Source organism: Muscardinus avellanarius (assembly GCF_963383645.1).
Source record: "Muscardinus avellanarius genome assembly, chromosome: 16".
Taxonomy (NCBI): Eukaryota; Metazoa; Chordata; class Mammalia; order Rodentia; family Gliridae; genus Muscardinus; species Muscardinus avellanarius.
This window is the reverse complement of record NC_137802.1, coordinates 295,303-322,055: the sequence shown is the minus strand read 5'-3', so window position 1 is coordinate 322,055 and position 26,753 is coordinate 295,303. Positions and strand designations below refer to the sequence as shown.

The following is a 26,753-nucleotide window of genomic DNA, read 5'->3' as shown; positions in this document are numbered from 1 at the left end:
GTGTGTGTGTGTGTGTGTGTGTGTGATGCTGGGAATGGAACTCAGGAGCATTCTACCTCCAAGCTACACCCCCACCCTATTCTTTAAATTTTTTATTTGGGAACTAGGCCTAAATTGCCGAAGCTGGCCTCAAACCTGTAATCCTAGGTGGGGGCTCTGCAGAACTTCAAGCCACACGCTGCTTCTCAACCGGGGTTGCCTGCCCTAGATCTGGGTCACCTAATCTGCCCCAGGGAAGGAGGGTTGTCCCAGGGCGAAGACTAGGGGGGGCTGCCACCGACCTCGTAGACGGCCAGGTCGATGCCCGCGTACGGGATGATACCCAGCACGTTGGGCAGGTAGCCGCGGTAGAAGGCCCGGGGCCCTTCCTGCTCCAGGATCCGCCGTGCGCAGTCCAGCAGCCCCCGGTACTGGCCTGTCCGGCGCAGGGTGAGCCGCGTCTTCAATACCTGGGAAAGACTCGGTTATCCCCGGAGAATCTGCCCCCCATATGAGCCCCACTAAACCCAGAAGCGAATACACCCAGAGACAGCCACTCCTACAAGCAGACCCTCTGAGGGCAACTGGGTGACATTATTATGACTATTATTATTATTATTTTGGTACTGCAGTTTTCCCCCTCCCCCTGGTACTAGGAATGGCGCCCGGGGCATTCTACCTCTGAGCTGCCCTTTTTATATTCATTTTGAAACAGGGTCTGCTAGGTTGACCAGAGTCTCGCTGCTTGCTGAGGCTGTCCTCAGACCTGCGATCCTCCTGTCTCAGCCTCCCGAGTACTGGGATGACAAGCATGCGCCACCACGCTCGGCTCAAAGCTACCCCGTTCATGCGTAGCATGCAATCAGGCATGTGAAGGAAGTCCTGAGGGGGCCCCCCGCCCCGGGCCGTCCACCCCCGCCTCTCACCTCCATGGGGTAAATGATGGTCTGGGCCGTGACACCGGCCAGGGAACCCGCCACAAAGCGCTCTTGGACGCGGAGCGTCTCCTGCTGCCCCCGGATGGCGCGCTTGATCTGGGGTGGGGTGCAGACGGTCGGGGCCAGCCTTCTGTGCACCCCGCTGCCCTGCCACGTGGAGCTGGCGCCCACTTCTGGGCCACCTACCCCTGGGCCGCCTGCCCCGCCTCACCTGCTCGTAGGCCATGAACTTGATGGCCGACTCGGGAGCGATCTTGAGGACGTTGATGCCGTTGCCCCGCCACAGCGAGAGGACGCCCCCCTCCTGGATCATGCTCCGAAGCCCGCCCAGGATGTTCAGCCGGTTGGCGTTGGAGGCGTGGACCTGGGTGGGAGACGGCAGAGGGCAGCCCTGCAGCCCTGCCTGCGGCTCCTGCGGCTCCCAGCGGCGGGGGGCAGGCACCCCGGGGCCCTCACCTGCATGAAGACCTTGAGGCGGTCCAGAGGGGCCGTGCCTGTCCGCGACACCGCGCCGGCCACCGCGCCGGCCACCAGCTGCTTCCACCACATGCCGGTCAGCTTCTCCTGCTGCGAGAACTCATCGGGCACCGTCAGGCACTCGCCGATGTCCAGGACCTGAGGGCGGGGCCGCAGGCGTCAGGCCCCAGTGCAGGTGGGCGGTGCTCCGTGGGGCTCCTCCGTGGGCCCCTAGCAGCCAGAGCCCACCAACGGATCTCGATTGCGAGCCCTCTGGTATCGCACCTGATACCACCAAAACACCCAACCCAGGGTCCTCCCTCTAAGACTTTTTTTTTGGGTGGTGGTATTGGGATTTGAACCCAGGGGCATTCTACCTCTGAGCTATGTTGCTTACTCTTTTTCTTTTTGTGGTACTGGGGGTAGAACCCAGGGGCACTCTACCTCTGAGTTGCACCCCCCCAGCTGTATTTTTTATTCTTTATTTTGAAACAGGGTCTCACTGACTGGCAGAAGGTCTTGCTAAGTAGCCGAGGATATCCTCAAACCTGCGAGCCTCCTGTCTCAGCCTCCCAAGTACTGGGATGGCAGGCGTGCGTGCGTGTACCACCACACCCGGCTTTCATTTATTTTGAAACAAGTTCTTGCTAAGTTGCTGAGGCTGGCCTCAAATCTACTACGATCCTCCTGTTTCAGCCTCTCAAACACTGGGATGACAGGCGTGCGCTTCGACATCCAGCCCAGCTCACTTGCTAAACATTCTGTTCAGGAGAACCCTTCCTCAAGGCAGAGGGAGTGCGGTGGTGGAGGGTGGGAAGCCTGGAGCCCCATCTGGTATGATCTTTCTTCCCGGCACCGGTCCCCATGAGCTGCCCCCAGAGATGCCCTGAGTAAGTCTGAAAGGATCTAACCAGAGGGCAGAGACGTCCTCAGACTCCTGAGCCCCAAACGCAGGAAGAGAGGGACCCCTAGAGCTTCAGCGCTCGGTGGCTGTTTCTTCTCCTTCTGGGGAGTCCCGGCCCCACCTTCATCCCCATAGGGGCCGGCGCAAAGCCCCCACAGGGAGGAAGAAGCGGCGCCTCACCGTGGAATGCTTCCAGAAGTAGACGATGTCCTCCACGTTCTCCAGCGAGTGCAGCAGGAAGTGGTCACGCCATTCCTGCCAGTCGATGGTCATGGTGCCGTCGCGGTCCATGCTGGGGGGCGGGAGGGGGTCAGTGCTGGGGCTGGCGGAGGGGCTGCGGGGTTTTGCGGGTGCAGAACCCATCCCGTCTCTGGTACTGTCCTAACACGCTCCCCGCCTTGGCCTGGGTTGGTCCTTCCTACCAGCCCTCCGGGGGAGTGGTACGCACGCCCTCATCTCACGGAGGCTCGGGGAGGTCAAGCAGCTGGCCCAAGGTCCGTCTGACTCTCCAGCCCAGCTCCGCAGCTCTACTCTCCCTGGAACTGGGGTTCGGAAGAGGCCGGCGCCCATCGTGACTCATGACTCCAAAACCTTACCTGTGTAGGATTTTCTCTGCCTGCTCCAGCGAGATAGAGATGCCCAGAGCGCGGAAACTCTGCTGGATTTCGGAGGCATCGATGTGCCCTGGAGAGAGGACGGGGCGGGGAGCTCTTGAGACAGGTGGAATTGGGGCGTCCTCTGTCCCATAAATGAATGAGAGCGTGAATCCAGGGGGCAATGATAGCGGTGCCTCTGTCACCAGGGGTCAGGAGGCAATATTCAGAGCCCCGAAGAAGCTTAGGGTGGGCGTCTCTGGCCCGTAGGGAATTCCGACGCAATCCGGGACGTTCTTGTTGCTGAGAAAAACTCTCAGGGGGAATTACTGGGGTCCCTCTCCAGATGGGAAAAGAAAAGACAGGCCGGCTGGGGCCCGAACCACCTAGTAGGGGGGTGAGGAGAACTCCAGGAATAGCTTGTGAGTCATCTTGGGGGAGCAGCCCTCCCCCCAGCACCAGTTCTAACCCCAGGCCCCATCCCCCGGCCGCCCGCGAGCTGCCTTTACCGTCCTGGTTCCGGTCCAGGCTATGGAACATGAGCAGGAGGCGCTGTTCCCGCTCCTGTAGGTAACGCGTGAACTCCTCCAGGTCCAGCCCGCCATCGGGGCCGGCGTCACCCTCCGGGGAGATGTCCTGGCACAGAGGGAGGGACAGAGGGGGCTCCAGGAGGCGGCTTCGGTCTCAGGAACCCAGCCTCGAGGAAGGAGACGCCGGTCCCCAGTTAGCACGCTTCTTTCTCAGCAAAGATGCCCCCAAGCCACAACACGTCTGTGACCTTTGTCCCGGTTCCCTGCCGAGGAAACTGAGGCTCTGGAAGGTCCAGTGACTGGCTCAAGGTCACGCCGGGCAGTGGTGACCTTGAGTTCTTGTCTCCTAAGCCTGTCTTCCCAGCTGTCCTTAGCCAAGCCTGTCCACACCGCAGTCTAAGGGGCCCGTATTAGAAGCAGCCCTGGGCACTCCTTGTTAGAAGTGGGCTCCCGTTCCAGTCTACAAAGAGGGCTAGCACGGAAAGGTCTCGGGGTGCTGCAGGGGCGTCAGGGGCATCTGGGGCCACAGTAGGAGGGACCCCGCGGGCAGGCAAGTCCCTGCTTTGATAGGGCCCTGCCCAGCAGAGGGTGCCTGTAGGCAGGACTGAGTCCCTGGCTGGGGCAGCGGCTGACCCGGGAAAGGACCTGCAGGAATGTAAACAGAGGCTGGCCCGGAGGGCAGCGGGTGCCCAGGGTGGGGACCCCTGTGTCCTCTGCAGGAGGGGCCCACACGTCTGGGGCTGGTAGAGGCCAGCGGAGGGCGTGTCCCGGGTCTCGTGGTGGGCGCCCCCAGCCGCAAGGGTACAGGCGCTGGCTCGGAGCTGCAGGCCCGGCGCCGGGGCGGCCTGTCTCGCCATTCTGTTGGGCCGGACCAGGGTGGGCAGGGGAAGGTGAGCGAGGCCGAGGTCCTGGGGCCCGGCCACGGGCAGTGCGCGCCGCGGCCACCCCGTTCAGGGGCTCGGGGCCTCTGGGGGAGGGGTCGCAGCGGAGGGGGGGTACCTGCTGGGCGCCGCGGTCCGGGTCGCCCCCGCCCAGCCGGGCCAGCCCCCGGCGCAGCTCGTGCACGTCCACGCGGCCGTCCTTGTTACTGTCCAGCTCCTCGAACAGGCGACCCCAGCGCTGCTGCGGCTCCGCGTCGCCCGCGCCCCCCCGCATGGCGCCGGCCGGGGGGAGGGGAGGCCCGGGCGGCGGCCTCGGCGGGGGTGTGCGGCTCCCCCTCCCCCCGGGGCCCCGCAGGGCCAGCTCCTCGGACCCCGACCCCGCAGCCCCCGCGCAGCCCGCTGGACGCTGCCACCTGCAGGAGGTGTCTACTGCTGGCCGTCGCCGCCCGCGCCGGAACTTGCGGCCCCTCCCCCGACCCGCACCGGAGGGGGAGGGGAGGGCGGGCGGAGCTGGGGCGCGGGGAGGGTGTCTAAGGTCCAGGTTGCTCGGGCACCCAGCGGCCGAGCTCCAGGGAGCCTTCTGGGCAGAGGGGGCCGGATCTCGGGTCGGGGCGGGTCTGGTCTCAGTGCTGCGTCGCTGCTTGCCTCGGTTTACCCTCTGCAGAAGATGCCGGGGATGGGTTTCCGTATTTTTTTTTTTTTTTTTGCATTACTGGGGACGGAACCCAGAAGCATTCTACCTCCGAGGTACACCCCCAGCCCTATTTTTTATTCTTTATTTTGAAACAGGGTCTCGCTGAGTCGCAGAGGGCCTCGCTAAGTAGTAGCTGAGGCTGGCCGCGCACCGCGATCCTCCTGCCTCAGCCTCCCGAGTGCCGGGATGACAAGCGTGGCCCCCACGCCCGGCTCCTGGTCTCTTTCCTCTGGCCCTCTCTCTCCCACTGACCCTCTTCAGCAGCCGGGGTTCCGGCTTTTCCCAGACGTTCGCTGAGAACCCCGAGCCAGCGAAGCGCGTCCTTGGCCCGCCCGCGCCCCCAGATTGCCCACTCGGTCCCAGAAACAGAAGATCGAGAGGCGGCGCTCCCGCCGCGTCCCTCCTCCCGCCCGCGCGCATCCTTTTCTGGGTCCCGGTCCAGACGGAGAAACGCAGGATCAACGCGCGGCGCGGCTGCAAGCCAGCTTCCTATTGGTCGGAGCCGCGCCCGCCCGTCCCCCGCCCTCCCACCTGGGCGGGGCCTCCCGCTGACCCGAGGCGGCCTGGGCTCCGCCCCTTCCCCGCCTGCCGGCCGGTCTTAAAGGTGCCGCGCCCAGACCCAGACTTCGGGCTGACTGCTCCTTCCAGACCGTCCTGGGATGATGGGGCGGGGGTCGTCAGTGTCCCAGGAGCGACCCGGCAGGAGGATGCGGTGGCCGGGCGCTGACCGGAGGCGGGGCCCCAGCCGGGCGCTCCCGCGGCACCTGCAGAACGTCCCTCTTGCTTTACTAGTTTCGGGCGCAGTGTCTCTGCTGACCATTAGGGGGAGGGACGCCCTTGACAGTGGATAGTAATAACAGCGAAGGTGGATGGCGCGCGTCTCTGGTGCCTGGTCTTTCTCTCCCGCCTCGCTCCTCTTCGCCAAAACCCTGTAAGGTAGATGGAACCAGCTCCCCGGTTTACGGCGGAGGAAACGAGGTAAACGTCACGGTTCTCATTCCCACCAAGCACCAAAGAGAGATTTCTTAAAATTTGTAATTTTTCGTGGTACTAGGGATGCCTCGGGGCGTTCTACCTCCAAGCTCCACCTCCAGCCCTGTTTTGATTTTATTTTTTTCAAACAGGGTCTTACTAGGTCGTTGAGAGTCTAACTCTGCTGAGGTTGGCTGCGAACCTGCGATGCTCCTAGCTCAGCCTTCCAAGTGCTGAGATTACAAGCGTGCGCCCCCATGCCCGGCTCAAAGCAGGGATTTAGTTTTTTTAGTTTTTTTTTTGGGGGGGGGGTACTGGGGAACGGAACCCAGGGGCTTTCTACCTCCAGGCTACACTCTCAGGCCTATTTTATATTTTATTTGGAAACAGGGTCTCACTAAGTTGCTGAGAGCCTCACTAAGTACCTGAGGCTGGCTTCGAACCTGCGCGATCCTCCTGTCTCTGCCTCCCAAGCGCGGGGATTACAAGCGTGCACCACCACTCCCGGCTCAAAGCAGGGATTTATTTATTATTATTATTTTTTTAGTGGTACTGGGGTTCCTGGAAGCCCTTCTACCTCCGGGCTACACTCCCAGACCCATTTTTATATTTTTATCTGGAAACAGGGTCTCCTAAGCCAGCGCACGCGGCTGGCTTCGAACCTGCGCGATCCTCCTGTCTCTGCCTCCCAAGCGCGGGGATTACAAGCGTGCACCACCACTCCCGGCTCAAAGCAGGGATTTATTTATTATTATTATTTTTTTAGTGGTACTGGGGTTCCTGGAAGCCCTTCTACCTCCGGGCTACACTCCCAGACCCATTTTTATATTTTTATCTGGAAACAGGGTCTCCTAAGCCAGCGCACGCGGCTGGCTTCGAACCTGCGCGATCCTCCTGTCTCTGCCTCCCAAGCGCGGGGATTACAAGGGTGCCCCACCACTCCCGGCTCAAAGCAGGGATTTAAACAGATCTGAGACTCTTCACCATCTCTCTTTACCCTGGAAGGCATTATCTTTTTTTGGTACCTGGGATTGAACTCAGGAGTATTCTATATTCAAGCCACATCCTCAGCCATCATCATCATCATTATTATTATTTTCTGTACTGGGGATGAAACCCAGGGACATTCGATCTCCGAGCTACACCCCCAGCCCTATTTTTTAATTTTTTATTTGAAAACAGGGTCTCACTAAGTTGCAGAGGGCCTAAATAGCTGAGGCTGTCCACGAACCGCGAGACCCTCCTGTCTCAGCCTCCCAAATGCTGGGATTACAAGCGTCTGTCACCACACCCGGCTTTTATTTTTATTTTGAAATTGGGTCTTCCTAAGTTCTTGGTAAATTGCTGAGGCTGTCCTCCAACCTTCAATCTTCCTGTCTCAACCTCCCAAGTAGTGGGATTACAGGTGTGTGCCACCATGCTCAGCTCCATTAGTGTGTGTGTGTGTGTGTGTGTGTGTGTGTGTGTGTGTGTGTGTGTTGCAGGAGTTTTAACTTAGGGGCATTCTACCTCTGAACTACATCCCAGCCCTATTGTAATTATTTATTTAGGTACTGGGGACTGAATCCAGGGGCATTCGACCTCCAAGCTACACCTAGCTCTATTTTTTATTCTCTATTTTGAAACAGGGTCTCACTGAGTCGAGGAGGGCCTCGCTAAGCAGCTGAGGCTGGTGTGAACCACGATCCCCCATTCAGCCTCCCAAGTGCTGGGATTACCAGCGCGCGCCACCACGCCCGGCTCAGACAAACCACTTCTAGCTGGCAGCTGTGTTCATTCTTGGGTGTTCTTTGCAGGTCCATACAACATGCGAGATACAGCTGTTTCCCCATACAGATGCTCTTAATGTTTTTTTTCTTTTTCTTCCTTCTTCTTCTCCCCCCCCCCTTTTTTTTGTACTGGGGATTGAACCCAGGGGCAGTTTACCTTGATTTTACCTCCAGCACCACAAAGAAAGAAAGAAAGAAAGAAAGAAAGAAAGAAAGAAAGAAAGAAGCCAGGCGTGGTGGTGCACGCTTGTAATCCCAGCATTTGGGAGGCTGACACAGGAGGATTGCGGGGTTCATGGACAGCCTCAGCTACTTAGTGAGGTCCTTGGAACTCATTGAGACCTGGTTTCAAAATAAAGAATAAAAAGACCTAAGGGTGTAGCTCAGAGGTAGAATGCCCCTGGGTTCAACCTGTAGTAACACACACACACACACACACACACACACACACACACACACACACACAGAGTCAGGCGTGGTGGCACAAGCTTGGAATCACTTGGGAGGCTGAGACAGGATCACAGATTCGCGGCCAGCCTCAGCAACTTAGTGAGGCCCTCTGCAATTTAGTGAGACCTTCTTCCAAAATAAAAAGTAAAATAGCCAGTGTGGTGGTGCACGCTTGTAATCCCAGAGCTTGGGAGGCAGAGACAGGAGGATGGCACAGGTTTGAAGCCAGCCTCAGCTACTTAGTGAGGCTCTCAGCAACTTAGTGAGACCCTATTTCCAAATAAAATAGAAACTAAACCGGGCAGGTGTGGTGGCGCACGCTTGTAATCCGGGCGTTTGGGAGGCCGAGACAGGAGGATGGTGCAGGTTCGAAACCAGCCTCTGCTGGCTTAAGAGACCCTGTTTCCAAATTAAAAAAAAAAAAAAAAAAAAACACAAAACATAAAATAGGTCTGGGAGTGTAGCCTGGAGGTAGAAGGCCCCTGGGTTCCATCCCCAGACCACCAAAATAAATAAATAAAAGTAAAATAGGGCGGGGGGGGGTGTATCTCGGAGGTAGAGTGCCCTGGGTTCTGCGCCCACCAAGTATATAATAAGGCGGATGTTTTGGCCACAGGTGCACTCCCCGCCCAGCTGCCCTCGAGGCGACCCAGGCAGAGACTCGGGAGTTCTCAGGGGGACCCCCGCCCAGGCTGCCCCCGCCCCGCGTGGGGCACACAGGTGCTGCCTGGCCGGCAGGCAGGACGCCTCGCCCTCCCCGGCCCTCCGTCGGCGACGCGTGCACACCCGCGCGTGCATCGCAGGTGCCCGCGGCGCAGGTGCAGGAGGGGCGCCGGCGGCCATGGGGGCGGCTCCTGCAGGTGCGCCTCCTCCCGACTCAGGTGCACCCGCCGGAAGTGCGCTCGCATCCCAGGTCCCAGGTGAGTGACTAAACTTTCCGGGTCACGTGAGCGGGAGGGGCAGGTGGGGTCGGAGCGAGCGGAGCCGGGCGGCCTGGGGGGCTGGGCCGGGGCGGCAGCGGGCCGGCGCGGAGCAGGACCCCGGCCAGGTAGGGGCCGCGCGCCCCCCCCGCCCCTCCCCTCCCCCCGCCCGGAGCCGCGGCCCCGGGTTAATTTTTAATCCCTCACCTCGGGCGGCGGAGGCGGGGCGAGCTCGGGGCGTCCGGGGCGCGTCCCCTCTCCGTGGGCCCGCGCCGGGGTCCAGCCCCCAGCCCCACTTGGCCGTCTCTCCTCCCTCCGCCCCCAGGTGCACGGTCGCAGGTGCCCCCGGCCCAAGATGCGCTAGGAGCGGCGCCGAGGAGCCCGGTCGGTCCCTGGCGCCACCACCCCGTCGCCCAGCCCATGGCGACCCCGGCCCTGGGGCTGCTGCCGGCCCGCTGGGGCCGGGCCTGGGGCCAAAGTAGGTAGCGACCCCGGCGCCCGGGGAGGGTCCGGTCCCGGGGCTCTGCAGGGCGGGGCTCGAGCCTGGGCACCGGGCTGGCCCAGCCGCCCTGGGGAGGGCGGGCGCTGGGCTGGAGACTTTCTGACTCTTTCTTGGGACAGCGCGAGCTCGTCTAGCAGAACCGAGCTCTTGAAGGAGTGAATCTGGGGGGCTGGGGTGCGGGCTCGGGGGCGGGGGCGCTCAGGGGAGCTGCTGGAGAGGGGAGGGCTCCGCGTGGGCCGGCGCGGGGCGGGGGCCTGCCGGGTGTTCCCAGCCCAGGTTGACAAGAGCTGGCTCTAGGTGTGGGCCCGGCAGCCACTGGCCCTGCAGTTTCGGAAGCCTGGGGGGAGGGGTGAGTCAGATACTCCAGGGAAAGGCGGGGCTGGCGGGTCCTTAAGGGCCCAGGGCCAGGGTGGTGGGGGTTGGGAGGTGGGGGCAGGGCCGGGCGCCGGGACACCTTGTATTATAATAGCCCCGGACTCAACCCAGGTCGCTGGTGGCCTCCCTGCCTGCTGTGCCCTGCCCGGGGTGGGGAGGGGGCTCTGCTGAGCTGGCTGGAGGAGGACCCTCATCGAGGGGCCGGGGGTTCAGAGCCTGCTGGGACTTTTGTTCCAATGGGAAACTCAGAACTTTTTTTTTTTTTTAATATATATATTTTTGCAGTACTGAGGATTGAACACCCAGGGGCAATCTTCCTCCAGCCCTAGTTTTATTCCTTATTTTGAGACAGGGTCTCACTGAGTTGCAAAGGGGCTCACTAAGTAGAAGTAGCTGAGGCTGGCTGCGGACCGGGATCCTCCAGTCTCAGCCTCCCTAATGCCAGGCTTGGCTAGAAGGGCAGAATTTTAATTGGGCCCTGCTGGTGGGTGTGGAGAGGGGTCAGGAGAGAGGGGCTCTGACTTCTGGATTGATCCCCTTTCCCTGGGCTTCACAGCAACAGATTCTGGAAATGAGACGGTCATGACTACTTCACCCACTGACCCCAGCTCCAGTGGGGGTCTGGTGAGTTGGGAGTATCCGGGGGGGGGGGGATGCTCTTTGGGGTCCCATATGTAGCAGGTGGAGGGGCCTGGCTCTCTCCCCAAGTGCAGGTCAGAGTGGGTGGGGCAAATGGAGGAGGGCTAAGGTCTCAGGGTACCAAGAGCCCAGGGAGGAGGGGCTTGGACGAGAAAGCCGGACCTGCCGGGAGCCTCACATGCCCGTCACCTGCAGACCTGAGCTGACAGGTGTGGTGGGGATGGGTGTCCCAGGTGTGGAAGGTGCTTGAGAAGGGGACCCCAAAAACGGCAGGCAGGAGTGGCCTGGGAACCCCAAAGCAGGGGAAGACCCGGGAACCCCTCGCTGGAGGGCTGATCCCCGAAAGTGGCAGGTGTATGTGTGGGAAGGGATCAGGAACCCCAGATTGGGCGGGTGGGGGCCTGAGCAGGATCCTGAGACTCAGGCGGGCGGCCCTGCCCTCTCTCCACGCCCCGCAGTCCCAGGAGGCCATTACCGCCATCATCGTGGTCTTCTCCATCCTGGTTGCCTTGCTCCTGGCCGCGGGGCTGGTGCTACTGGTGCGGAAACTCCGGGAGAAGCGGCAGACGGAGGGCACCTACCGCCCCAGCAGCGAGGAGCAGGTGGGTGCCCGCGTGCCGCCACCCCCCAACCTCAAGCTGCCGCCGGAGGAGCGGCTCATCTGAAGGCCGGGGCCTGCCGCAGCCTCTCCTGTGCCCCAGGACTGCTGGGCGTCGAGGCCCTGCACGCTGCAGCCATCGCCGAGACACCAGCCTCTGACGCCTCCGGAGGACTCGGGGCGGGGGGCCGGGCGGGGGCACTGGCCTGGCGGGCTCTGTAGCATGCCGCCTCTGCTTGGCTGCATGCAGCGGGGTGCCGGGGCTGGGGACCACCTCCCTGCTTTGCTGAGCCGTGTGTGGTGCCCCCGCAGCAGGCCCAACAACCCCTACCTTTTTTTTCCAGTTTTCCCATGCAGCGGAGGCCCGGGCCCCCCAGGACTCCAAGGAGACGGTGTGGGGCTGCCTGCCTATCTAAGTCCCTCCCCTGCGTCTGCGTCGGGGGAGAGGCAGCGGCCCCCCTGGGCCAACCAAGTCACTCAAGTGCTTAAGGCTAGAGGGACCAAGGTGCTTGGGACCCGGGGACAGGGCGGGCGGGTCTGCGCACTCTTTATATATTTATATAAAACTGCTAGCCAGACAAAATAAAGCTTTTTGGAGTCGGCAGGAATATTAGCCGAGGTGGAGAGAGAGAGGTAGAAGTGAGTGTTTCGAGGCTGTTAAAAGATGGCGTCTCTCGGAAGATAGATCTAGGGGCCAGCGAGGGTCTGCCCTGGAGCCAGGGCAGGGAAGGGACATGCTCCTGCTCAGAGAGGACCCCCATAAACGCACCAGCCTGCTTCCTGGTTGGGGCAGCTTTATTGAAGGGCCAGGGTCCCCTCCTGATCCCTGGTCCTTAACCCTCAAAACACTTCTTAAGGTCAGCGACTCGGGGCCGTCTCCCAGCCTGGAGTTCTTGCCCACTGATGGTGGACATGGCATTGGAATTGGGGGCTCCCAGCTCCTTGAGGGGTCGGGGGTGAGCATGCTCTATCAGGACCTTGGCAGGGTGAGTTCTAGGGTTCTCTGCGGGAAGATAGGGGTCCTGAGAAAAATCTCCAGCCTGGGATGTCCTGACAGTACTGGAGTTGGCCTTTGTGGGGGCCGGGAGTTGGGGGCTATCTGGAGGGTGGGTGGGCGCAGCAGGGGGCCTGGAGCCAGGGTTCTCCCGGGCACTGGGATCCTCGGCTGTTTTGTGAAGAGGGACAGGATAATGAAGGACAAGGGGCTCTGCGGGAGGGGAGGATTCAGGGTCCCCCTGGCTGCTTGGCTCTGCGGCCGCTGTCGAGAACTGGGGTGCAGAGATGATTTCTTGGTCGGCCTCTGCGGGCAGCTGGTAGGGGCTCTTTGAGGGGCTGGCGGCCTCCAAAGGCGGGGTGCTGTGCAGTAGTGCCAGGTCCGCGGGCAGGGACAGGAACGGGGGCTCTGGTGCATCTGGGCGCCATCCTGCGGTCCCTTGGATGTCAGGCTGAGTGGGGGGAAGAGGGGAGGCGTACTGCTGGTTTTTGGGTGGGAAGGAGCAGGCAGGCAGGGTGGGCCGCAGGGGCCGGGCAGCGCGGGCTCTCACCAGGCTGAAGCAGCCGTCCGGGTCTCCTCTGTGACAGCACTCTAAGCTCTGGCTCGGCCTCAGGCTGCCCGAGCTCTCGGTGTGTGTGGTCAGGCTGTCTAGAATCTCGCTCAGCAGATCCAGTTCTTCTCCAGAGCCCAGAAAGCTGCCATCCAGAGCCGCCTCTGCCCACGGGCCCTGGGCATCTCTAGGGCTCGGAGGAGGGGTCCTGGGCGAGGATGGGTGACCCTAGGCTGTCTGTGCCCCCAGCCCTCAGCGGGCTGTTCTAGAGCCTGGGGACCCTCCCCGTCCATCCTGGACTCCGGCTGCTAGCATTGGTCTCCTTTGACCTTACCTCTCCCCCAGGGGCTCAGAAAGTCCTTCTTCCAGCTTTAGTCTCCTGCTGGGTCGAAGGGGCCGGTTCTGCAAAAGACGAGTGCAGGGAGCGTAACTTTGGGGCACCTCAGGGCTAGGTCCTTTCTGAGAGAGGGTGAGTTTGAAGTGGGCACCAGATGTGGGGGATCTTCAGGCGGAGACAGGGTGAGTGCAGGCTTCGGCGTGGACGTGGGGGAGCGGGACATTCTTACCTGTCCGAAGTGCCGGGTGATGGGCAAACGCTGCTGCAGGCGATCTGAGCGGCTGCCAAGGCTTGGGTCGCGCAGGGAGCCCCCTCTGTGCAGGCTGGAGTCCCCGTCCTAGGAAGAGGGTGCAGAACTGGAGCCCTTCCCCTGCTCCTGGCCCCGGGGCGCTGGCCGGGGCTCAGCCTTACCTTGTATGTGAGCAGGTTCTGCATTCCCTTCAGGCTGCTCTTGGCCTGTGGAGATGCCAGGAGACAATCAGAGCCCACGGCAGCTGGACAGGGGCGTTTGCGAGCAGCCTCTGGTCTCTTGTGATTTCCTGTCGTCTCTGCGTCTGCCCAATACATTCCCTACTCCTCTGGCTCCAGCTAAGACATCACTGCTAGAAAAGGAGCATTCCTGGCCGTATAAAATGGGGGGTGGGGGGCGGAACAGCCTTCTAAAGATGGGCTGCTGTCTTGAAGTGGAGGATACACTTGAATGGACCATGTTGAGGTGCAAGGGTTAGCTGCAGGAGACTTTGGGGCTTGGGAGAGGGGAGAAATGAGGGCAGAAGCTGGGATGCAATTTGAGGACAAAAAATTCACCAGCGAGGCAAGAAGGTGCCCGCCAGGAATCCCAGAACTTGGAGGGCAGAAGGCTAAGACAGAATCGTAGGTTCAAGGCCGGCCTCAGCAACGCAAGGAAGCCCTGTACCAAAAACAAACTAAGAAAATCCGCCGGAGGGGGAGCGTGTGGCTCAGAGGTAGAGCATCCCTGGATCCAATCCCCAGTACCCTCTTCCCCCAAAAGATGTTTGCCAATGAATCTTGGTTGTTAATGTTAGACCAGTAAGACGTGATTCTGACAAAAATCAGAATGGTGATTGAAAATAAAAATGAGAAGAATTCATGATTTAGCTGCTGGTTCCATTCTGCTAAAACCGTTTGCTCTTAACAAATGTCTGCTAGGGTGAAAATGTCCCATTTCCCAGGAAGGGTCCCAGAGTCCTCTATCCCTCCCTCTGGTCAGCAGCTACCCCGCTAGCCCAGCCTCACCGAGCGGTACATGCTGCTCACAGCTGGCTGTGCTTTGGCCTTGACCGAATGCAGGAGAGCCCCTCCGCCTTTCTAGGAACAGAAGGCATGGAAGGGCAGAGGCTTGGGGTCAGCCTGTTGGGGACTCTCCTGGGGCATGAGCTTTGGTGTTCCTACCTTGAGGTTGTCTGCCCACAGCTGGTAGGGGCGAAGCGTGCCTGGGGTAAGGAGGACACAGTACCAGCTAAGGTCACTTGCACACAGCTGGGGGTGCTGGGGGCGGGACGCGGGCCTCCCGGCTCACCTGAGGAAGCAATCTCCTGCTCAAACGGGTCGGAGAAGCCCTCCCCGGCGTTGAGCATCTCCAGCCGAGCATCGATGAACTGGGGAGAGGACCAGACGCTTAAGAAGGTCACGGCTGTGTCCCCCCCAAGTACAGACGCCATCGCTGGCCCCTCCAGAGGCCACGCCAAGGACCCGGGAATCGGGAGCCCACCATAGGAAACAGCTCCAACTCTCAGCTCTCCCTCCCCCCAAGCAGGACCTGCCCTCCAGGGTTGGAGTTCTCCCTTACGGGGGGCAGAAGCCTAACTCTAACCCAGCCTTCCACCGCACCCGGGGCCTGGAATACCCGACCTCCTTCAGGAACCCAGGAGTCTGGCCCCAAGCCCCCAGCACCCAGAAGTCCGACCCGCCTCCTCCACCTGAAAGGGGGTCCACAGCCAGGACCCCCCCTAGAATCCCCACAGACCCCCCCCCCTTGACCCAGGGGGATGCTGCTTTGGAATCCAGGAATTTGTTCCCACTCCTAATCCCTTCAGGAGCCTAAAAGTAGGTCTCTCGAGGGGGAGAGGGACGACCCTGGAGTTCAGTTCCACTTATCCCATCTGGAGCCCCGCCCCCAGGACCAGCTGTCCACTTAGCCCCGCCCCCAAGGTGCAGCAGTTCACATAGCCCCGCCCCCGGGGCCCTGCAGCCCACCTAGTACCGCCCCTGCAGCCCCGCCCCCGGGGTCCAGCAGTCTACTTAGCCCCGCCCTCAGGACCCAGCAATTTATCCTGGCCCCGCCCCGGGGCCCAGCAGTCGACCTAGCCCCGCCCCTCCGGCCCCGCCCCCGGGGCCCTGCAGCGCATCTCAGGCCCTGGCTTCCCCCTGGGCGCTGGCGCACCTGCTTGAACAGCTGGAGGTGCACGGCCCGCCGGTGGAAGGCCTGCAGGGGCGCCCCGGGCTTCTGGGCCAAGAAGGCTTCTTCATCGAAGGTTATGGGCTGACCCTGGAAGAAGGACCTCCATCCAGAGCGGCCCTTCCAGCCCCCAGCTGCCTCCTGCGTTCAGATGGCTGAGGCGCCACACTAATTGGGCTCCGGCTGGGTTCCTGAGTGCATCAGGACTCGGGCTTTTTTTTTTTTTTTTTTTTTTTTTTGCAGTACTGGGGATGGAACCCAGGGGCATTCTGCCTCCGGGCTACACTCCCAGACCTATTTCTTATTTTATTTGGAAACAGGGTCTCTTAAACCAGCCGAGGCTGGCTTCGAACCTACGTGATCCTCCTGTCTCAGCCTCCCAAGCGCGGGGATTATAAGCGTGCGCCACCACGCCTGGCTTTTTTATCCTTTATTTTGAAGCCGAGTCTCACTGAGTTGCAAAGGGCCTAAGTAGCTGAGGCTGTCCGTGAACCGTGAACCTCCTGTCTCACCCCTTAATCCCTTCAGGAGCCTAAAAGTAGGTCTCTCTGTCTCAGCCTCTCAAAGGCTGGGATTCCAAGCGTAGGCCACCACCTGCCTAGCTATCATTATCATTTTTAACCCCTCAGCAGCCCAGCCAGGGGCTCTGCCTCGGCTTCCGTGCCCGCCGCTCACCGGGCTGCAGACCAGTGCGTCTCGGTACCCCCCAAAGAGCAGGGCCTGGGCTTTAAGGAACAGACGGGACACTCCTTCCCCGGGGCTCAGCGCCACCTTCCTCAGCTGCAGCCTCAGCAAGGACACCTGGAGGACGAGGCGGAGACACCCAGTGAGCAGGTGCGGGCCCGAGGCCGGGAGCGGGGGAGCGACACTGACCACGTCGGGGGGCAGCGCCTGCACGTCCTGGAAGGGCGTCTCCAAGGTGTTGGCGTCCACGTTCATCACCACGACGTCCTCCAGGGCTTTGTCCCGGACTCTCTGCAGGGGAGGGGGCGGCGCCTCAGAGCCAAGGCCAGGGGCGTCCGGGGACCTGGGGAGAGGGGCACCCCGCCAGCCGCCGCCCCGGTGGTGGGCGCTCACCTCTGCCAGGCTGGCGTGCACTCCAATGAGGTACGGCATGGGCGCGCTGCGGGGGTCAGCGTCAGGTGGGAGCCGCCCGGATGCCACCCCCTTCCTGCGGCCTGCCCCTCCCCAGCCCCTTCCTCACCAGCAGTAATCCAGCAGGTGCGGGGGCAGCGTGGGGATGAGCACGTGCTCCCAGCGCATGGGGTGGAGCAGAGCGCAGGACGCGTGGACGCACGAGGTCAGCTGGGACGCGGGGCGGTGGAGTCAGGAGGCCCAGGGCGGCGCAGACCTCCCCTCTCCCCCACCCGCGCCCGGGAGGATGGGCGGAAACTCATTCCTTTTAGGTTGGTCGCCAGATACCACAAAATAAATAAATGAATAATAAAAAATAAAATATTTAAAACAAAAAAATGGGCCGGGCGTGGTAGCACGCTCTTGTAATCCCGGCACTTGGGATGCGGAGACGCGAAGACCTCAGGCAATTTAGCTCCTGCCCTCTGGGGGGCGGAGCTAAGGTTCTACCGGCCCTGGTCCTGTCTCTAGGGTCCTGTCCAAAGGGGAGGGGCCAGAGAACGATCTTTTGGCCACGCCCACAGAGCCAGGGAACCAATATTCAGCGTCACCCATCTTTCCCCTAGGGGCGGAGCTGGAACTCAGCGCTCCCGGGTCTCGCCCTTCCGGGGCGGAGCCAAGCCTGCTGTGGTCCTTAGGGGGTGGAGCCTGGGTCTGGGTTTCCAGGGAGCCCGATTCTCTGCGCAAGGATGGGGAGGCCCTGCCCCCTGGGCTCCCTGGGCCGCTGGAGCTGGAATCAGCCCCAGCCAGGCCCTCACCGTGCTCAGCTTGCTGGCAGTGAGCAGGACTCTTCGCTCGGCCAGGAGCGCGGCGAACAGGCCCACGATGTTCTCGCCTGTCACCGCCACCACCAGCTCCGTTAGGTTCCGCTGAGGGACAGAGCCAGGCCTGCGTGGGCGGCGCCCAGGGCTGGCACCCGCCGCTCCGCGCCCAGGTCTCCTCCGGCACCCCTCCTTACGTTCTCCGGGATGGATGGTAGACGGCGGGAGTCCGGAGCCACAAAGCAGGACAGCTGGCGGCGCCATTGGCGGGGTGGGGTGGGAGTGGGGGTCAGTCAGCCTTGGGTGGCCCCCACCTGGGTGCCCAGCCTTCCAGGTCCCCCACGCCCCGCTCACCAGCCTGCTATTCCCAGGGGCAGGGGGCAGGATATGGTGGTCACTGGAGATGGTCCGTCTGCTGGCCTGGGGGACGGGTATGGACAGTGGTCCTTGGGGCTGGACACCACCTCCCTATCCACCTAAGTGTCCAGCACTCCGGAGTTGGGGGCTGCTTACCAGCTCCGGCCCCCTGGAGAGGCGGTGCCCGGGAGGCAGCGGCTGTTGCTGCAGGGTTAGAAGAAGTTCCTCCGCCTCCGACACCTAGGTGCGGCATAGCGGGTGTTTGAGCACCCAGGGCTGGGTGGCCTGGGAGGAGTCGGGGGCGCGGGGCAGGCGGCCTGGGAGTGCAGAGAGGTATGGGGCAGGGCTGGCCTCACCTGGCCCTGAGCTAGGAGGTCCCCAACTGTGTTGAGCAGCTTGTAGAATATCTCAAACCAGGGCAGGTGGCTACAGAGGGAGAAGGCAGGCTTCAGGACGTGCTCAGGGGCCAGGCCCCCCTCTGCTCCCATGCCAGCCCCCACCCCGTACCTGAGGATGCACAGACAGCTCCGGGCGCCGGCTCGCAGGCGGCAGAAGCCGAACCTGCGGTTGCCAGCCAGGTCAGTGAGGGCGAAGGTAAAATGTTGCACGGCGGTGCAGCTGGGGGGCTCCCTGCAGGTGGGAACGGCTCTTGGAGAGTCTGGGCATCTCAGCCTCCATACCCCACCCCGCCAAGGTTGCTGTTACTGCTGCACCCACGACGCTGGGCCTTGGGTGCACATATTTTATTATTATTATTATTATTATTATTATTATTATTATTTTTGTGTGTGTGTGTGTGTGTGTGTGTGGGTTTGGGGATGGAACCCAGGGGCATTTGATCTCTGAGCTACACCCCAGCCTTGTTGTTATTTATTTTGAGACAGGGTCTCACTAAGTTACAAACGGCCTCATTAAGTAGCTGAGGCTGTCCGCAAACTGAGATCCTCCTGTCTCAGCCTCCCAGATGCTGGGATGACAAGCGTGCGCCACCATGCCCGGATTATTATTTTATTGTTATCATTTGGTACTGGGGATAGAACTCAGGGGTGTTATACCTCCAGGATACACCCCCAGCCCTTCTTATCTTATTTTTTTAAATTTTGAAACAGGGTCTTGCTAAGTTGCTGAGGCTGGTCCTGAGTCTATGAGTCTCCGGTCTCAGCCTCCCAGGTACTGGGTGACAGGCGTGCACCACACCTGGCTCAGGTCTCTGGTTTTATGGGCTGCTTGGTATCTGAAGCCACATGTTCACTGGTCCTTGGTAGGCAGCGTCTGCACCCTTGGCCCCCTGGGTCCCCATGCATTTTCCTCATTAGTCGTTAAGAGTGTCTGATTGCCTGGTCCCTGGCTCTCCAGGTCTCTGGATGGATGGATCTCCAGATCTCCGTTGCTGGGGGTTTAACCTTTAGGGCCCCTGAGAATCTGGGGCTCCTGTGTCTCTGCCCCCTTCCATACCTTTCCACATCAAAAGGGAAGCAGAACTTGGGCACCATCCGCATGGCTTCCTGGAGGCAGAGAAGGGTACCGATGCCACCTAGGTCTGGCCCACCCCCAGCTCCAGGTCCCCGGCAGGGCTCCCTCCCAGGAGGGAACGGCCCGGCCCTGGGGGAGCAGGCAGCTCGCCCGAATACCTGGTCCCTGAAATCTGGGGGGAACTGTCTCAGGACGGGTGGATCTGCAGGAGAGAGCGGACGTCTCAGTTCAGGCCGTCGATCTCAGCCTCCCTCTTCCCAGGGCTCCTAACTCACCCTCCTGCAGCGAGGCTGGGCAGGCGGCTTCGAAGAACCAGTAGAACATGGCGGGCGGCCGCCCTCTGCGGGAAGGAGGAGGCTTCGTGGGCCGGGGCATGTGTGTATGAGTCCCATGTGTCCGTGGGGTGGGACCGTGAGCGTGTGTGCCACGGCAGAGGTGAGCTAGGTCACGCCCGTCTCCTTTTGCGTGGTTGTGAGAGTCTCGGTGTCAGTGTGCAGGCGCCCTGGGGTTTGCCCGTGTCTCTGTGTGAGGTTCACAGGGCCCGGGTGGTGAACCTTACACTTCTCACCAGAGCTGGGAAGGCAGGATGCCCTGGGGCGTGCTGTGAGCCCACCACCGGCCTTCTTCCCTGTCCCCACCGCTCACAGAGGATGCTGGGACGTGTGCTGGCTCAGAGATGGCGGGCTGGGGCAGGGGAGACCAGCTGCACATGCTGGCCTGGCCTGCTTTATAGGGCCCCTGACGTGGGGACTGCCGTCAACTTTATCCAAGCCCCGCTCCTGAGAACACACAGCCTCTCCCCTCCCCCAGGCTGCAGACCCCCGAAGCCACCAGGTACAAGCACCTGGAAATACACACCCAGAGGAGTATGCGAGCCCCTTCCCCAGGTACAAGCATCCACCCCTTCAAGGGGCCAGGAAGAGGGAGAGGAGGGGCCAGGGTCACCGACCTGAGCGACCAGGAGGAGTCCACGGGGAGGCCAGTGAGGTCCAGCCTGAGGCAGCAACCCGCCCCTGCCGGCCCCGCCCCAGCTCCCCTCCGCCCCAGCCCAGGCCTGGAAACCGTGGTCCAGAGGATGAGGGAGGAGCGGCTCTTACTCAGCTCTGGAGTCCATGCCTCCGCGAGGCCCTTTCCCCAGGGGTCCCAGGGGCCCGTGTGTGCTCCGGCTGGGCCCCAGCCCGCTCCACTTCCTGTGTGGCTGACAGAGGAAGTTTAACGGGGTGACGACGTCCTCCCCGGACGGAGGCCCGCGCCCCGCCTGCCGGGAGCCAGAAACCTGGGGTCCTGCTCAGGGACCTTCCCTGGGGTGAGTGCGCCAGGAGCAGGGTGGGCTCAGAGGCCAGGCTGGGCCAGTCCAGGCCCCTTTGCTGAGTCTGCCTTGTTCTGGAGAAGGGAGGATTCTGTCTGTCCAACACACTTCCCTGCCTTTAGCCCTTAACTTTTTTTTTTCTTTTTTCCTTTTTTGGCACTGGAGGTTGAACCTAGGGGCACTTTGCCCCTGAGCTATACCCTAGCCCTATTTTTAGTTTTGAAATAGTCTTACTGAGTTGGTGACGGTCTCACTAAGTACTCACCAGGCCAGATTAGATGGCTCAGCTGGGCACAGTGCAGCACACTCCCGTCATCTCAGTCCTTGGGAGGCTGAGACAGGAGGTTCACAGGTTCAAGGACAGCCTCAGCAACTTAGTGCGGCCAGTTCAAAATAAAAATGTAGACCAGGGTGATGGCACATGCCTGTAATTTCAGCACTTAGGAGGCTGAGACTGGAGGGTGGCAGGCTGGAGGACAGCCTCAGCAAGTCGTGAGACTCATCCACCTAGGAAAACCCCCATTAAAAACAGGGCTGGGGGAGTAGCTCAGAGGCAGAACCCCCCGCTTCAATCCCCAGCGTCCTCCCACACACGATTAGATGACCGGCAGTGTCCACCTCTGCCTGTAGGGGGCGCTCGCTTCCCGCACAAGGAATTAAATCGCAGAATCATGTCGGGGAAAACAATTGCTTTATTGATGGAGGGCGAGGCTGGGGCGTCTGGAGGTGTGATGGGGCGTGGGGAGGGGTGTTGAAGGTGGAGGCGAGGTGGGGCGAAGGGGGGCTCGTCAAGGCGCGGCTTTGCAGGATCAGGAAGGGCGAAGGGGTTCACTGGGGTGTTGACGTTGAAAGAGCTCCGGGGGGACTGTTGATAAAGTGGGGTCAAGGGTCAGAGGTATCTAGGGTCAGCGATGATGCAGAGGTGCCAAGGTGTCCCAGTATCGTGAGGGTCAGGGAGGCAGGGTCGCGGGGTCCAGGGTCAGGGCGCAGCCAGGCGGGGAGGGGCGTCCTGGGTTCTTGGGGCTGGAGAGGGGATCTGGGTGTCAGAAGCTTTGCCGGGGGCTGGGGGCCGCCGGGAGCTGCGGAGGGCGCCCTAGGCCACCTCCTCCTCGGCCTCCTCCTCAAACTCGCCCTCCTCGGCCGTGGCGTCCTGGTACTGCTGGTACTCGGACACCAGGTCGTTCATGTTGCTCTCGGCCTCGGTGAACTCCATCTCGTCCATGCCCTCGCCCGTGTACCAGTGCAGGAAGGCCTTGCGCCGGAACATGGCGGTGAACTGCTCCGAGATGCGCTTGAACAGCTCCTGGATGGCCGTGCTGTTGCCGATGAAGGTGGCCGCCATCTTGAGGCCGCGGGGCGGGATGTCGCACACGGCCGTCTTCACGTTGTTGGGGATCCACTCCACGAAGTAGCTGCTGTTCTTGCTCTGCACGGCCAGCATCTGCTCGTCCACCTCCTTCATGGACATGCGGCCGCGGAAGACGGCGGCCACCGTCAGGTAGCGGCCGTGGCGGGGGTCGCAGGCCGCCATCATGTTCTTGGCGTCGAACATCTGCTGGGTGAGCTCGGGCACGGTCAGGGCGCGGTACTGCTGGCTGCCCCGGCTGGTCAGGGGCGCGAAGCCGGGCATGAAGAAGTGCAGGCGCGGGAAGGGCACCATGTTGACGGCCAGCTTGCGCAGGTCGGCGTTGAGCTGGCCCGGGAAGCGCAGGCAGGTGGTGACCCCGCTCATGGTGGCCGACACCAGGTGGTTGAGGTCGCCGTAGGTGGGGGTGGTCAGCTTGAGGGTGCGGAAGCAGATGTCGTACAGGGCCTCGTTGTCGATGCAGTAGGTCTCGTCCGTGTTCTCCACCAGCTGGTGCACGGACAGCGTGGCGTTGTAGGGCTCCACCACCGTGTCCGACACCTTGGGCGAGGGCACCACGCTGAAGGTGTTCATGATGCGGTCAGGGAACTCCTCGCGGATCTTGCTGATGAGCAGGGTGCCCATGCCCGAGCCCGTGCCGCCGCCCAGCGAGTGGGTCAGCTGGAAGCCCTGCAGGCAGTCGCAGCTCTCGGCCTCCTTCCGCACCACGTCCAGGACCGCGTCCACCAGCTCCGCGCCCTCCGTGTAGTGGCCCTTGGCCCAGTTGTTGCCGGCTCCGGATTGGCCTGGGGAGGGAACGGGAGGGGACCGACCGTGCAGGCATCTGGGGGAGCCGCACCCGCCACCCTGTCTACCGCACTCCCGAGGGCCCTTAGGAGCTGAGTAGTACCAGATAGCAGATACAACCCCCAGGATAGGGAGCCCGGCGTGGTGGCCCTGGGAGGCTGAGATGCGAGGCTCGGAGGTTCGAGCCCAGCCTCAGCAACTTAGGGAGACTGGCCTGGAGACCCTGTTTCAAATAGAAACTAAAAGCTGGGCATGGTGCCACGTGCTTGCAATCCTGGTACCTGTGAGGCTGAGACAGGAGGACCGCAGGTTCCTGGCCAGCCTCGGCAACTTAGTGAGATCCTGTCTCAAAACAAACAAACTAAATAATAAATAGAGCTGGGGGGTAGCTCGGAGGTAGAATGTCACTGGGTTCAATCCCCAATATCATGATTGTATATTTTTTTTTTTTTTTTTTTTTTTGCGGGTCTGGGGATGGAACCCAGGGGCATTTGACCTCCGAGCTACATCCCCTGCCCTGTTTTTTTATTCTTTATTTTGAAACCGGGTCTCACTTAGATGCGGAGGCCTCACTAAGTAGCTGAGGCTGTCGGCGAACCCTGATCCTCTGGTCTCAGCCTCCAGAGTGCTGGGATGACAAGCGTGCGCCACCACACCCAGCCCATGTTTGTTTATTTATCTACTTATTTATTTTTGTGGTCTGGGGATTGAACTCAGGGGCATTCTCCCTCTGAACTACACCCTAGCCATATTTTTATTTTGAAACAGTGCCTTGCTAGGTTGATGAAAGTCTTCCTACCTGCGAGGCTACCTTGGAACCTGTGGTCCTCCTGTCTCGGCCTCTCAGGTACTGGGGGTCCAGGCGTGTGCCCGGCTAAGTTTTACCCACTGATCCCTGCGGCTGTCTCCCTCTGGCAGGGTGCCAGCTCCAGGCTCGGGGCTGCGGGTCTCGGCCTGGTCTCTCTTGCCCTCTGCGGTCGCCCTAGCTTCTGCTCAAGGGCCTGGCATACATCAGGTGCTCACTATGTGTTGAACGCATGATGTAGCAGAGCTGGGATTCGCATCCGGGTAGTGGCTCCAATCCAGATTGTGAAATTAAAACGCTGCGGGCAGCCTCCTCTGACCTGGCTGCGTCCCCACTGCCTCTCCAGGCCTCCCCCCCCACCGCAGTGGCCTGCGTCCCCCTCACACCCCAACTCTGGCCGGCCAGGTGGAGCGTGGGGAACTCAGGGGCTCCCCGCTTGCGCCCCCGACCCCCACTCACCAAAAACAAAGTTGTCAGGCCGAAAGATCTGGCCGAAGGGGCCTGAGCGCACGGAGTCCATGGTCCCGGGCTCCAGGTCCACCAGCACAGCTCGGGGGACATAGTTCCCTCCTGCCGGGAGCAGATGGCGGCTCGCGAGAGGCCGGCGGGGGGGGGGGGGGGGGCGTCCCCAGCCCTCCTCCGCGGCCCCCGCCCTACCTGTGGCCTCGTTGTAGTACACGTTGATCCTCTCCAGCTGCAGGTCGCTGTCCCCGTGGTAGGTGCCCGTGGGGTCAATGCCATGCTCGTCGCTGATGACCTCCCAGAACTGGAGGGTGCAGAGGCCGGAGGGTGAGGCGGGCCGGGAGGCGGGCCGGGGCCCCCCCACAGCAAGGTGACCGGGCCCGGGGCGAGCCCGCGGCACCCCAGCGCGACCCCGGCGCGACCCGGCTGGCCCGGGGCGGAGGGCGCGTCCCTTTGTGCGCCGCGGGGCCAGGGGGCCAGCTGTCCGGCCAGCGGGGGCCAGCGGACCGCAGGCCGGCCCCCTCCCCCCGGCCGGGCCTCTTTGTTCGCCGCCGCCCCTCCCCCGCCCCCGGGGGCGCCCGCGCAGGCCCGGGGGGCACCTTGGCTCCGATCTGGTTGCCGCACTGGCCGGCCTGCAGGTGCACGATCTCTCGCATGGCTGCGGGGACGCGGCGGCGGCGGGGGCGCTGGGAGCTGCGGCGGCGCTGCGGGCGAGGCCTCGGGATGCGGTGCGCGGCGCGTCCCGGAGCCCCAGCCTCTAAGTGCGCGGGCGGGGCGCGTCACGCCCGGCCCGCAGCCCCGCCCCGCCCAGGCCCCGCCCAGGCCCCGCCCACGCCGCCCGGCCCCGCCCCCGGCCGCCCCGGCCCCGCCCCGGCCCCGCCCCCGGCCTCCGGCACCTCGCTCTACCCCAGGGCCCTGGCCTCGGCGGCGGCGACGCGGCCTGGGGGGTGCAGGGGTGGGCGCTGGGCTCCCGGACACCTTTGCGATGAGTATGGAGAAAGCCCGGATTTCCTGGGGGAGGTGGGGGAGGTCGTGGCCCTGTGGGCTCGGCAGGGGCTGCAGAACATCCTGCGCTCCTCCGGCTCTTTTTCCTTTCTTCTTCCTTTCTTTTTAGTACCGGGGATGGAGCCCAGGGGCATTCTAGCTCCGAGCTACACCCCCAGCCCCATTTTTTAAAAATTCCTTATTTTGAAACAGGGCCTCACTGAGTTGCAAAGGGCCTTCCTAAGTAGCTGAGACTGTCCACGAACCTGCGATCCTCCTGTCTCAGCCTCCCGAGTGCTGGGATGACAAGCGTGGGACATGTGGCTCCTGCTAATTTTTGTTTGCTTGTTGGTTTGTTTTGTTTGGGAACAGGGTCGTGTGAGGTTGCTGAGTTGCTAAGCCTGGCTTCCACCCTGCCATCCTCCTGCCTGGGCCTCTCAAGTCCTGAGATGACAGGTGCTGCCCTGGGGCTCCTCCTCCATCTGTAGGAGCTCTCCGACCCAGCGCAGGCCGCTGTGGTCTCTGTCTGGACTGTCCCCTCTTCAAGACTGGGCAGCAAGGCACCCCAGACACACACAGAGGGCGGCTGGAGGGGCTGTCACTGGAGAAGGGGTGATCCCCCGAGGGGTCCTAGGAGTTCCCAAAGAGGAACACCCACCTCCCACCCCTCAGAGTTCTTAGCTTAGGAAGAAGATCGGTGAGCCGCGTGGTGGCCCAGCCTTCGGAAGGCTGAGAGCAGACAGCCTCAGCTACTTAGTGAGGCCCTCTGCAACTCAGCCAGACCCTGTTTCCAAATAAAGAATAATAAATAGGGCTGGGGGTGTTGCTCAGAGGAAGAATGTCCCTGGGTTCCATCCCCAGTACTGAAAAAAAAAAAATAAAAAATAAAAAAAAAGCAGTCAGCCCAAAGGGGCATTGTTTGTCTGTAAAACAGGAAGTTTCTGTAGTAAAGTAGCCAATGTTAATTGGAGTTAACCAATACTGCAGGGACACAGAAGGATTCCACTGTCTGCTTTGCAATATAGTTTCCAGAAGTCCACTGTGATAAAAGGCAGGCAGTAACAATGTTAAAGTTTACAGAGGGCCACCCACAGCACCTGCCCACAACCCCAGCTCCCCGACCTGGGGAGGGGGGCACAGGAAGATGGCAAGTTCAAGGCCAGCCTCTCAACTTGTGAGAACTTGTTTCAAAATAAAAAGTAAAAATGGGGCTGGGGGCGTAGTCCAGAGGAAGTAGTCTCTAGGTTTAATCCCCAGCACGGGGGTGGGAGGGGCGGAGGAGATTAGCTCCAGTCTAGTGCGGTGGCCAGTGCCCCTGTGTCCAGCTATTGGAGAGCTGAGGAGGGAGGGCTGCTGAGGCCAGAGCTCAGGACCAGTGAAGGCCCTTTTTATTTTTTATTTTTTATTTTATTTATTTATTTATTTTTTTTTTGCGGGTCTGGGGATGGAACCCAGGGGCATTTGACCTCTGAGCTACACCCCCTGCCATATTTTTTATTCTTTACTTTGAAACGGGGTCTCACTGAGTTGCAGAGGGCCTCACTAAGTAGCTGAGGCTGTCCGCGAACCGTGATCCTCCAGGTCTCAGCCTCCTGAATGTTGGGATGACAAGCGTGCCCCACCACGCCCGGCTATGAAGGCCCTTTTTAAAAAACAAAACAGCCGGGCGTGGTGCGTGGTGACGCACGCTTGTCATCCCAGCATTCAGGAGGCTGAGACAGAGCATCGCGGTGCGCAGACAGCCTCAGCTACTTAGTGAGGCCCTCCGCAACGCAGCGAGATGTTGTTTCAAAATAAAGAATTAAAAAAAAAAAAA

At 61.4% G+C, this 26,753-nt stretch overlaps 3 protein-coding genes across 7 annotated transcripts; all 3 read right to left on the bottom strand.

Annotated features, from left to right (window-relative positions):
* Positions 1 to 260: 260 nt before the first annotated feature.
* LOC308275017 (mitochondrial adenyl nucleotide antiporter SLC25A23-like) lies at positions 261 to 4,555 on the bottom strand (the record flags this gene model as incomplete). Its single annotated transcript, XM_080713026.1, has 8 exons — positions 261 to 449; positions 906 to 1,013; positions 1,129 to 1,281; positions 1,374 to 1,532; positions 2,458 to 2,569; positions 2,874 to 2,961; positions 3,380 to 3,506; positions 4,400 to 4,555. 8 exons carry the CDS (start codon positions 4,553 to 4,555, stop codon positions 261 to 263), a joined length of 1,092 nt encoding a protein of 363 aa, XP_080569152.1.
* Positions 4,556 to 12,033: 7,478 nt separating this feature from the next.
* On the bottom strand, positions 12,034 to 19,564 carry DENND1C (DENN domain containing 1C; the record flags this gene model as incomplete). The annotated part of the gene is made up of 21 exons (XM_080713025.1): positions 19,501 to 19,564; positions 19,384 to 19,427; positions 19,208 to 19,257; positions 18,260 to 18,382; positions 18,109 to 18,178; positions 17,909 to 17,992; positions 17,750 to 17,815; positions 17,593 to 17,646; positions 17,393 to 17,503; positions 16,705 to 16,805; positions 16,578 to 16,623; positions 16,377 to 16,475; positions 16,176 to 16,301; positions 15,486 to 15,590; positions 14,622 to 14,700; positions 14,495 to 14,535; positions 14,339 to 14,410; positions 13,493 to 13,537; positions 13,311 to 13,418; positions 13,079 to 13,146; positions 12,034 to 12,952 (listed from the first exon to the last, which is right to left on the bottom strand). The coding sequence occupies exons 1-21, from the start codon at positions 19,547 to 19,549 to the stop codon at positions 12,034 to 12,036; spliced, it is 2,460 nt and encodes an 819-aa protein (XP_080569151.1). The 5' UTR covers positions 19,550 to 19,564.
* Positions 19,565 to 21,627: 2,063 nt separating this feature from the next.
* TUBB4A (tubulin beta 4A class IVa) lies at positions 21,628 to 24,609 on the bottom strand (the record flags this gene model as incomplete). Of its 5 annotated transcripts, none has more annotated exons than XM_080712256.1 (4): positions 21,628 to 22,685; positions 23,951 to 24,061; positions 24,149 to 24,257; positions 24,553 to 24,609. In XM_080712256.1, the coding sequence occupies 4 exons, from the start codon at positions 24,607 to 24,609 to the stop codon at positions 21,628 to 21,630; spliced, it is 1,335 nt and encodes a 444-aa protein (XP_080568382.1). The 5 variants fall into 5 exon arrangements, with proteins under 5 accessions (XP_080568382.1, XP_080568383.1, XP_080568381.1 ...); XM_080712257.1 differs by having other exon boundaries at positions 24,215 to 24,257; XM_080712255.1 differs by having other exon boundaries at positions 23,951 to 24,257.
* Between the last annotated feature and the right edge of the window lie 2,144 nt (positions 24,610 to 26,753).